The following is a 10,713-nucleotide window of genomic DNA, read 5'->3' as shown; positions in this document are numbered from 1 at the left end:
ATAAACTTTAACTATTCATTAAATAAGGGCCCTCAAAGCAGTTATCTATACACTTGCCCCCATAACGTTTTTTTGGATCGAGTATCTTGGCCCTCTATCTTCAGTAAAAATTGGGTGGGATAGTTATTTTTTGGACGACTTATTAATACTAGCCATTATTTAAAATGTAATGAGAAATAGCCACTTGTTAATGGGAAAATAAAATTTGAACAAAAATGCCTCATACTTATTGCTCCATCAATTTCCGTATGTGTGAACCTATTTCATTTCTAGTCTATTTAAAATAGAATAACCACTTTCTAAATTTAAAAATAATTTGACTTAAATTTTTTAATTTTATCCTTAATGAAAAGCTCTTATAGTCGTACAAATACTATGACATATATGTTTAAAATCATAACTTTCAAAAGTTTTTATTGATGTCTTAAATTTTGTGTTCAATCAAATAAGTTCACACATATTAAAACAGCAGGAGTAATAGTTTTTCGTGTTTTTTTAAAAAGTTCCCCATAATTATGTTAATTATATAAGTTTGATTTCAACCATTGATAATTTGTATTATAGAATCATTTAATAATAACCGGGGTGGTGGCGCAGTTGGCTAGCGCGTAGGTCGCATAGCTTCTGAGATATCCTGAGGTCTAGAGTTCAAGCCTCTCTCACCCCATCAACCTTTTTGTTACAACACTTTCTTAAATTCTTTTTTGGTTCCTCCTATTTTGCAAGAATTAAATTGGGTGTCCTACTGTTCATTCTCGTTTTGGCGAAATTTTCAAATATTTTGCGCCAATTTTTTGGCGAAAAACTCCCAAACAAACTGGCCCCAAAATCGCAAAACCAAAAAGCAAATCGGCGAAGAATATGAAAAACCAACCTTCAATACGACCATTAGGGCAGCGTTCAATTGCTTCAACTTTCCTCTTTCGTTCTTCAAATCAGTAAGAAAAGAATTTAACTTTTGGGTTTTCATTTTGCTGATTAATTTTAAGTTCTAAGAAGAAATTTCATTTTCTTGTTAAATCTCTCTTTTTAGCTTTCTGAGTGTACTTCTGAATCTGGGGTTTATCTTTTTTTTTTTTTTTTTTTTTTTGTGATTTACTTAAGGTCTACTGGTTGCGAGAAGAAAGTGGAAAGCAAAGCTACCAATCAAAAGGGTTCAAGCATTTCTTTATCTGACTTCCTCAGCAAAAAATTGCACAAAAGTCCTGTTTTGCCCGGAGTAGTTCCAGTAAGAAAGCTAAATTATTTTAGTTTCGGTGTTCATGAAATGCTAGAAAAAAAGAAGAAGGAATTTAGGCTTTTGAAATGCATTTTTGTTAACTACTTGTAGTCTTTTTATTAGTAGCCAATCTTTGGGACTCAAGAAAAATGTCAAAACATTTGAAGACAGAAACTTGTGTTTCCTGTTTTTTGCCTTTACTTCAAGATTTCACATTGTAACTGATTTGTAGAACTTGTAGGCCAGTACAACATATAAGCGGTGGGTGCACATGCATCCATCGTTTCAGGCTCGGACTATATGTGTGCGCTCGCGCGTGTAGAAAGTTAAAAGCAAAGATTTTAAAAATGTATGTAGCAGCCCCAGTTATACACTTCCTTTGTTTATGAACCCTTCTTGATTCTGAACTTCGTTTGCGGAGGTGCACTTGATGCCTTTAAATGATGGACTAAATTTGGTTGGTTGATCTGAGCTAAATTTCTCTTTTGGAACACCTGAAGACTTGAGAATATAATAGGAAGGGGTGATGAATGCTACTGGCTTCTACTAATGGAAAATATTGAAAATGATCTATTTAACTTTTGTTTGGTTTTAACTTCTGTCATTTATATCATCTTTGTTCTATATAACTACAATAAGAAGAGTTCTATCGTTTGCATTAGTAATTGGAACATGCAACTGTATTCCTGAGCAGCCTGTAGAAGTCATTATAGGTTCTCTATATCAGGGTGTGTAATTTCTCTACTTGTAGAATAACTTATCTTATTAGATATAAGTGTAAACGGGAACTAAACTTTTGCAGGGAAATAAGAAAATCTCAGTGCCAGCAAGTAGCAAAGTCACAAGTAAGTCCATTAATGGACAAATCAACCGCGGGAAAGATGGAGAAACAGGAATTCCGTGTGCTCTTGATGCTATTTTTGAACAATACAAGAACACCATGAAAGGGAACCAAGATGTTTCTGCTCCTAATGATTGTGGTGAGGTTTCAGTTTGTAGCACAGATGATGTCAGAACATCAAGAAAAAGAGGTCTTATTGAAGGTTAGTCATTCTTTCAGAAATGAATCAGTTCAGCTGTTCACAAGTTTGTTGTGCTAATCATATATTCTTGATGAATTAGGATTTCATGAGATTGCCTTGATATATATATTTTTATTTGGTTAGCTTAATTACTGAGTATCTAATCTTTATTTCTGTAACTAACATACATGCGCGGTAAAACAAGAACTAATCAGCTGGCTTCTTGTGTCACTTGACCTTGCTTCTCATGCTATAAAGCTTCAGGTTCTGAATCACAATGCAATCGTCTGTTAGTTGATATTGCTTCTCTATGTATAAAGATGCTACTCCCTCCATTTCAATTTATGTGAATCTATTTCCTTTTTAGTCCGTGCCAAAAAGAATGACCTCTTTCCCTATTTGGAAACAATTTAGCTTTACGCAATGATTTATAGCCACACAAAATATGTGACTCATTTTACGCCACAAGTTTAAAAGTTTTCTCTTTTTTCTTAAACTCCGTGCCCAGTCAAATGGGTTCACATAAATTGAAACGGAGGGAGTATTACTTATTCGATATTTAGTATGGAATAAGATTTCCAATACACAGTTGTACTTGGAGAAGTGTTGAGCTCTAGAAGGGCCTAACGGATTATTCCTCTTGAGTTCTGTTGACAGCGTTGCTTGAAATTGAGAGTTTGAGCTTAATCTCGGCTACATGGAGAAAAATGCCTATTGTTTTTCTTCTGGCATTTTCCTGAAAGATGATACATTGATGCCTTGAATAAGATCATTGTCCATTTCTTGAGCCCCTTAAAAACAGTGGTAGTCCAGCACTTCCCAAAAGCAGATGAAAGTCCAGTAGATTCTAAAAATTTGAGGACCCTTTTAGTGTTGTTACTCACTGAGTGGATAAGGATTGGGAATGAAGGTATTCAGAATCAACTACCTGGTTTTTACTCCTTCAAGCCAGGTTGCTTACTGGAATTGACACAAAACTTTTATCTGGTTACTAGCGCGTGGTGTATTGGCTTTCTTGAGAAATAAATACCATCTAATTTAGTTCCTATGCTCAGTAGAACTATTATCTGGTTAATCCAGTTTCATTTGCATTTGAGTTCTGCCATAGTAATATTTTACATGTTCTTGGATTTCATGGAACATATAGAATGTGGGATATAATGCAGACAATTATCTCGCATTCTCTGGAAATCATCAACGAGTTCTTGTGGTTTAGCCCTGACAGTTTTTATGGTTTACTAGGTAGCAGCGGAAACCAATCTGCTCGAAAAGTTTTGGCAGTTCTTGGAGAAGGTTCAGCAGAAAAGCGTAGACGAAAAGTGAGAATGATCGATAACATTGAGAAACCTAGTACCCTCTTCAATCATTGTAAGTCCACTCAAATCTAAATAATATTTCATCAAAGTGTTTCTTCAGCTAGAACATATTATTGCACTTTTCAAGTGCAAGTTCTCATCATAAAAAGGAAAATTATGTTTTATTTTTTCGTGTTTTCAGATGCCAATGGAGGTGGCTGGTGGGATTGCAACATGGAAGGTGTTGATAATGAAGAAGTGGGGTGTAATGAAGTATGGGAAGGAATGGGTTCTACAACTTTAGGGGGATTGGAATGGCACTGATTTAGATTACTATTATTGCTTAGAGAAGAAGGATTATTGCAAATATCTGTGTAATACATTGGCAGTTGACACCAAAAATGGCATGTTGTTTGATGTAATGATGCAATACAAAAATAATCTCTTGTCACATTCTTTTGCCTATATAGTTAAGGATGTGAACTTCAAATTGCATGCTTGAAGTAGAGCAGTGTATGCTTTTGTGAATATACTTTATTACGTAAAAAGATGTCTTTAATAATTTTAACAAATTTCTTTATAGATATGTGAAAAAACTAGCAGTATTAGTTCCACTTCAGAAAAGAATAGGGATGATAGGTTGCCCGTAAAGTAAAGGGATGTAAATGGCTTTTTCCAGCAAGTTTAGGGGGCAATTTATGTTTTTCCCTTAATAAAGCATAGATCCACCAATTTAAATCAACTGATTCCTTCAGTTTGTCCTTGTTTTATGGCTTTTCTTGTTTACATTTGAAGAAATAAAAAGTGAGTATATTTTCATAAGTTAGTGCAAAAGTAAAATAGTACTAGTTTATTCCAAATGAAAATTTATTACTTCACATTACCTTTTTTATTTTACTTTTGCTTTATGTATATAGCTTTGAGATTTCTAGTTTTTCATATATTTTCCAGTTGCCTTGAGTGATACAATGATGAATGCTAATAGCTAATGTCATCAAGGTTCGTACATTATCTTCTACGTTCTTTTGTTCATTCATTTATTTACTTTTGACTTCTCCTAATATACTGTCAATCAAACAATACCAACAAGAAGCAATGTATTTTAAGAGTATGTACATTACAGTAGAGTTAATTAGGATAAGCACCACAAAGAATCATAAATATCTTTTTTAATTAAAGTAGGTAATTATGAAAGTTAATGTTGCTATTTTGATCTATTATTTCCTAACATGAGAATTGCAAAAAGTTGATGTTATATCAAAATTTGCTAATTTTAGCTAGCAAATGAAAATCCTAGAAATATTAATATTCTTGTATGACAATTGACTTAAAACTAAAGCAATCTAAAATTTTATGAATTAAGCCGAAATCAAAAGTAGTTTGGTGCACAAAACATTCTGAGTTTACGCAGCGTCAAGATCATAAAAACCATGGCTTTCTCTAATTTCGAGCTCTGAATTCATAAAAACCCATCTCCGTTCATGTTGACAAAGAATACAACCACCATAGGGTTATTTTAAACTTCATATGCAATCTCAAGGACTTTCCACTATATTCCTTAATTTACGACCCAATTACTGAGGCATCTGAAATGGATTATCCCATGAAAAATTCCCTTACTAGGTGGTGTGATACTGCCGATGGATTGATTTGCCTAGCCAATAAGGAAAACTCGAACAAACCAATGAAGATTACAAATAAATTGCCTAGTTCAGGAGTTAATTTATATATATGGAACCCATCAATTAGGAAGTCGAAGAATTGCCCGACTCAGGAGTTAGATCGAAGTGGTTTTGCTCTACATATTTTAGATATGGTTTTGGATATGATGAGTTACACGACGATTATAAACTAGTGGTGATTTTCAATATCTTTGATGATTATCGAGATGATTATGCTTCATTTAAGACCAAGATCAAGGTTTACAGTTTGAAGACTGATTCTTGGAGATCGGTCAAGGATTTTCAGGGAAGCTCTTTGATAGATTGTTCAGCTAAGTTTGTCAAGGGGAAGCTTTATTGGACTAAATCTGCTACTGCTCGTGCCTACAATAGCGAATATGGCTGCACCATAATTCATTTTTATGAGTACGATGACGGAAATCGTTGCAACATCATTTCTTTTGATTTAGCATATGAGACATGGGGTGAGGTGGAGCAACCCAATTATGGAAAAGGTAAATTTGATTTAATGCTGGGAATTTTGGGAGGTGATCTTGTTGTGCTTTGTAACTATGAGGGAAGTCATTCTGATGTGTGGCTTATGAAAGATTACGGAGTTAAACCATCTTGGACAAAGATGTTCGCCATTAACTGTCCTGATGATCCTGGGAAGTATGACTATTATCCACGCTGTTCCTTGTCATTTTCCCCGCTGTTTTGCCAGCTAGATAAGGGTGAAATTTTACTTTTATATCGGTCAGTTTTCATGATATACAATCCAAAGGATGATTCAATCAGAGTTATCAGACAACCAGAGATTACTAAACCTAAGAGCTGTTTTCAGGCAGAAATCTTTATCGAAAGCCTCGTTAATCCCTTGTCGACAGCTGATCAGGGACTTGTTAACCAAGAAGACTGACAATCATGTAATCGTTAACTTGTAAGAGTTCTTGCCTTACCCATTTCCCCCAAGTATATTTTATTAGTTGGTGTTCTCTTTTTGCATTTCTTTTTTGTCATATATAGAACAAAAACACTGAATATATATGAATCTATACATCATATTTTTCTTATATCGCGTGGAGTTCTTGTTCCTTTTTATTATATTAAGTATATACTTGAGCAAAAGTGATTAGCTTGTAGTATATTGGTTTTCAAAGTTCAAGCTTGAGGACATAGATGCTTGTTGTCTTAAACGAAGTTATAAAAGGCAGGGCAGGACAACAGCTAGGTTAGTTTCTGGCATGGTTAAGTCTTATTGTTTTTTTTTAAAAAAGAAGTAAGATGTTTCATTGATAGGCATCAAGAGGATTAAAAAGGTACAAAAGAGAGATTGCTAGCTCCAATACATCAAAAGAAACTATACTAGATTCAGGGAGCTAAGAAAGTCCAAAAGAGTATCAATGCTGTTTATAGAGGTTAGGTTGCTGCAGCTAAATAAATTAAGTCTCCGTCTAGCTTTTAAAGAGTGGTTCAGAGTTGAGATTTCATCAAAACATCTGTGGTTCCATCACTCTTCATAAGCAACCTTCATAGGCTTTTCTAACTCTACGTGGCATCAGTGTTATCAAAGGCAAAAAGCGTAAAAAAGTTCTAAGGTCTATTGGGGCTCACAAAGCGCAAATAAAGCGTAAGCTTTAATGAAGAAAGACGCAAATGGATAAAAACTATAAATATGTATGTGTCGTCCAAAACTAATATCTATAAGCATGAATACCAAATATATGGACAATGAAATTGAAGAAAATTTACGATAAAGTGAAATATCAATTGTTTAGTGTCACCTCTTCAGGATTACGCTCATTGGCAATGAAAAGTATGCCTTAGAGCCTTAATGACAACAATGAAGCGTCCGCTAAGCGAGGCGAAGTGCTCAACATGTTTTGAGTCTCGTTTCAGGGCTTAAACGCGCCTTTGATAACACTGCGTGGCATGACCCAATTTGAGTCCAAAATAGAGTAGAACATATTCTATAGGGTTATTTAATAACATTTCCAATACCCTATTATAGCTGGAGAAGTGTTGAGATCTATAAGGGGTTTATAACTCTCGAGGTCTTGTTGACAGGTTTACTTGAAATTGCGAGCTTGGGTTTAATGTACTACAGAAAAAAGGCCTGTTCCTTTCTTATCGCCTTTTCCTGAAAGATGATATCTGGAATAAAATCATTGTCCAGAATCTTAAGCTCCTTAGCATCAGCATAAATTCAGTACTTCCACTGTTTTGACTCCTTCGGGCCAGATTGCTGGCAGGAATTGTGTTGTGAACTCAGTGAGTGACTCGATGGAGGACATATCTGGAAATTTGAAAAACTATGTGTGGGACCCATTTTGAGAGTAGGCAGGTTCACAGTGTGTGAAAGTTCAGCGCCAGAAAATTATAAATACAGTAGAAGACGTAGTACATTTTATGCTGAAGTTGTAAGTGTTAGCTCTTTTGTGTCATCTATGCTCTCTTCTATACTTCTCTCATCCCTAATTCTATATCAGTCTATTTCTTACCTCCTTTATTCTTAGATTTTCAGTAACACTGTCCTTACTATCATTAGCTTTTGCTTTGTAATTCCAATTATTATTGAGTTAATATAATAAGTTGTTTGGTGTATCTTCTGGGTTGTTATATTAGTGCTTTTATCCATCGGACTCCAACGGTGGCGATGTGTCTACCTAGATTCAGAGGCGACGGCAACCCGGAGCACTGGATTTTTCGGGCCGAGTTGTACTTCACATACCTTGGCTTCTCCAAGAAGGACTGGCTGCCTCTTCCTTCCTTCTACCTAGACGGCGATGCCCTCGCTTGGTTTGATTGGCTGTTTCGCAACAAATAATTCTGTGATTAGAGCCATTTTAAGGAGAAGTTTCTTCTGCATTTTCCAAAACGACAATTGCTGATCTGCAATATATTTTGACTTTCTATGGGCTTGAATCTGCTTTCGGACCAGCCAACAAGACGAAACAAGCATTCGATGCACTGTCTACTGGAGTTTTCCCTATTGTAATCGTTGAAGGTTCTTCGGTTCCAACAACAAACTCCAACATTCATCCTCCTTGCTCCTTAGGTTCATTCACAAACCTTCAAGTACCTGATATACATGATCCCAACTCTAGTTTAACTGGCGGAGAGAAGTGCGCACCAGTCGAAGACAAGGTGTTCGACGAAATTTCCCAGAGTGACGAACCTGATCTGCATTGCCATTTTACATGCGATGAAGCACTCCTCGTTCCTCTTGTTGAACGAGATCAGTTTGTGCCCTGTGAGATTGCTCCATTTCCTTTTACTGTGATTTTATGTGTTGAATCTAAGAAGCTTTTGGCTGCACCAGCCCTTCCGTTTGAGTTGCAACCTAATTTAGAGGATAGAGAATCTGAGGAGGTCCAGGTGATCGATGAAATGTTAAATAGCTGCTGCCCAACATTATTTCCGAAGGCTCAATCAGCTGCCTCAATTGAAATGATCGCGGAAGAAGCTACATGTCCTGAAAGCAGCGAAGCCCAACTGTTTGCTAAAAGTCCCAAAAGAGATATGCCAGTGAGGTACGTTACTGCACCTTCTCTTGATCACGGCCAACAGAAAATTGAATTTGAGACTTTTGAAGACATGTATCTTGCTGAATTTCTCGTGGAGCCTGCGACTATTGAGGACCTATGTCTTGATAAATTGTTTATGGAGAATGAGGACGGCATCCCAAGAAGTGACATGTTTTCAAATGAAATGCTGTCTGATGATGAGCATGGGGAATCTACGGGGGGATTCAATGATCACCATATTTTGAATCGATTTCCATTTGATCCTGGTGTTAATTTCTTATGTGTCACCATAACCTTAAATGCAGCGATTCTTTGTGTATGGGATCCAGAACTTAGTTTCGAGTTCATGGCTCTAACGGGTTCTACTGAGAAATAGGAGGCACATACATTGTTTGAAGATCTTAGAAAAAGAAGGAGCTGTTTATTTGCAAAGTTGTATGATTGGGAGCCTGTGGGTGGAGTTGAAACGGGTTTTAAATGCAGTTGTAATTTTCGAAATTCTTGTACATCATATAAGCTACTGGGTGAGTCTATAGCACATTCATTTCTGTATTGCTTTGATGGTGCTCTGACTCACCTTGAGGAGCAGTACATGATTACTCAGTTGAGGTATTTTAGGAGTGGTATGATGTGGTGTCACTGTGAGAATGCGTATCTAGTTGTTGTGATGCATTGGCTACTATTGGAGCTCATTCATTATGAAGAAGACATCACTCGCTTCAACCTCGTATACAAGATTTTAATGATGCTTTCCTGCTGGGTTGGAGTTCCTAATTCTACAGTTCTAAAGTTGCATCAACCTAGTAAGGTCATGGCTGTGTTGGCTGATAAAGAAGGATGGAAGAGCAAAGTGCAAGCAAATTTCTTAAAGCTTGATAAAGGACTGCATTATTTCAACTTAATGGAAGAGTCTAAGCTCGAACATGACAATGCACTATATGTCATCATTGTAGATATGCTTGGTCGATCAAGTCAATTAGTTCATGGTGAAAACTATATATATGAAGCTGTAGAATTCATGGATAGGGACTTACTGGATGTTGAGCTTGCCAAGCTGGGGTTCCAAACCGTCGTATATTTTTTGCAACGTTATTCATCTTTCATAGCAGATTTGGTTGTTTATCTCAAGTTTGCTAGTCTTCCCTTTGATCCTGGTATACATGATAGCGCTATAACCTATGCTATCAACCTGAATATGTTTGCAAATAGTGTTGTTTTTTCTACTTATGATCCAATAGCTACACTATGGGGTTTATAGTGAGGGGAAGTCAGCATCATGTGTTGTTTTTATTCTTGCAATGTGTAAGGACGCAGGACTATTTGGGCAGGTTATTACGAGCCAACACTTCGACCTTTTTGATCCAGGAATTCAGGTTCTGCTACCTAGGAATTCAGGTTCTGCTACCTAACACCCACGGTCTTGTATGTAGGAAGGGCGTTGTTGCCAATGTTCTGCATGGTGATAGTTGTACATACTATTCTGTTAAGTTGCTACCTCAACCCAAATTACTAAGTGCAGCTGCTGCAGATATTGTTGAGGCCCCTGAAGATGCGGGTTGGATGACATCAGATCATCGTTACATGGACAAAAGGGTGCAGCATTCCTTCAATCAGTCTATCCCCAGTGTCAGATGGCGAGATCTATTTTCCATGGCTATAATCTCAGTGAGGAAGCTAAAATTCCGTGAAATGCCTTACCCAATGTTAACACTAGGGATAGGAAAAGGAGCTGTTCACATTGAGATTAGACTAATTTGTGTTGCCCTTTCCTGTGCATTTATTTGCACTGATGCAGGAGTGATAAGCCAGTACGTTAAGCTTGTTGCTGATGCTCTTTTGGGTACCTTAAGGTATGACATAAGGTATAAGGTTGAAGATTCCTTTGATTGGATGCAGTTGATTTCACTTCAAGACAACAACCTTGGTACTAATTCACCTATATCTAGATTGCTTTCCTTGATGGCGGATGGTGATTCCCATTACTACATT

The 10,713-nt window shown here is 36.5% G+C and overlaps 2 protein-coding genes across 2 annotated transcripts; both read left to right on the top strand.

Annotated features, from left to right (window-relative positions):
* Positions 1-717: 717 nt before the first annotated feature.
* Positions 718-3,987, top strand: LOC107794539 (uncharacterized). Its single transcript, XM_016617038.2, has 5 exons — positions 718-938; positions 1,105-1,228; positions 2,022-2,262; positions 3,484-3,609; positions 3,739-3,987. The coding sequence occupies exons 1-5, from the start codon at positions 862-864 to the stop codon at positions 3,858-3,860; spliced, it is 690 nt and encodes a 229-aa protein (XP_016472524.1). The 5' UTR covers positions 718-861; the 3' UTR covers positions 3,861-3,987.
* Positions 3,988-4,524: 537 nt separating this feature from the next.
* Positions 4,525-6,116, top strand: LOC107794542 (F-box protein CPR1-like). The gene is made up of 2 exons (XM_016617041.1): positions 4,525-4,535; positions 5,348-6,116. Exons 1-2 carry the CDS (start codon positions 4,525-4,527, stop codon positions 6,114-6,116), a joined length of 780 nt encoding a protein of 259 aa, XP_016472527.1.
* The last annotated feature ends 4,597 nt before the right edge of the window (positions 6,117-10,713 follow it).

Source organism: Nicotiana tabacum, chromosome 15 (genome assembly GCF_000715075.1).
Source record: "Nicotiana tabacum cultivar K326 chromosome 15, ASM71507v2, whole genome shotgun sequence".
Classification (NCBI taxonomy): Eukaryota; Viridiplantae; Streptophyta; class Magnoliopsida; order Solanales; family Solanaceae; genus Nicotiana; species Nicotiana tabacum.
Note: the sequence above shows the minus strand (reverse complement) of the source record. Positions and strands in the feature narration are given on the sequence as shown.

Excerpts from the sequence above, each read along its gene's own strand:
- LOC107794539 (XM_016617038.2), top strand. The coding sequence starts at position 862 with ATGAAAAACCAACCTTCAATACGACCATTAGGGCAGCGTTCAATTGCT. Across the intron at positions 2,263-3,483 it reads AAAAAGAGGTCTTATTGAAG|GTAGCAGCGGAAACCAATCT; the intron begins GTTAGTCATTCT and ends ATGGTTTACTAG. Across the intron at positions 3,610-3,738 it reads TAGTACCCTCTTCAATCATT|ATGCCAATGGAGGTGGCTGG; the intron begins GTAAGTCCACTC and ends TCGTGTTTTCAG.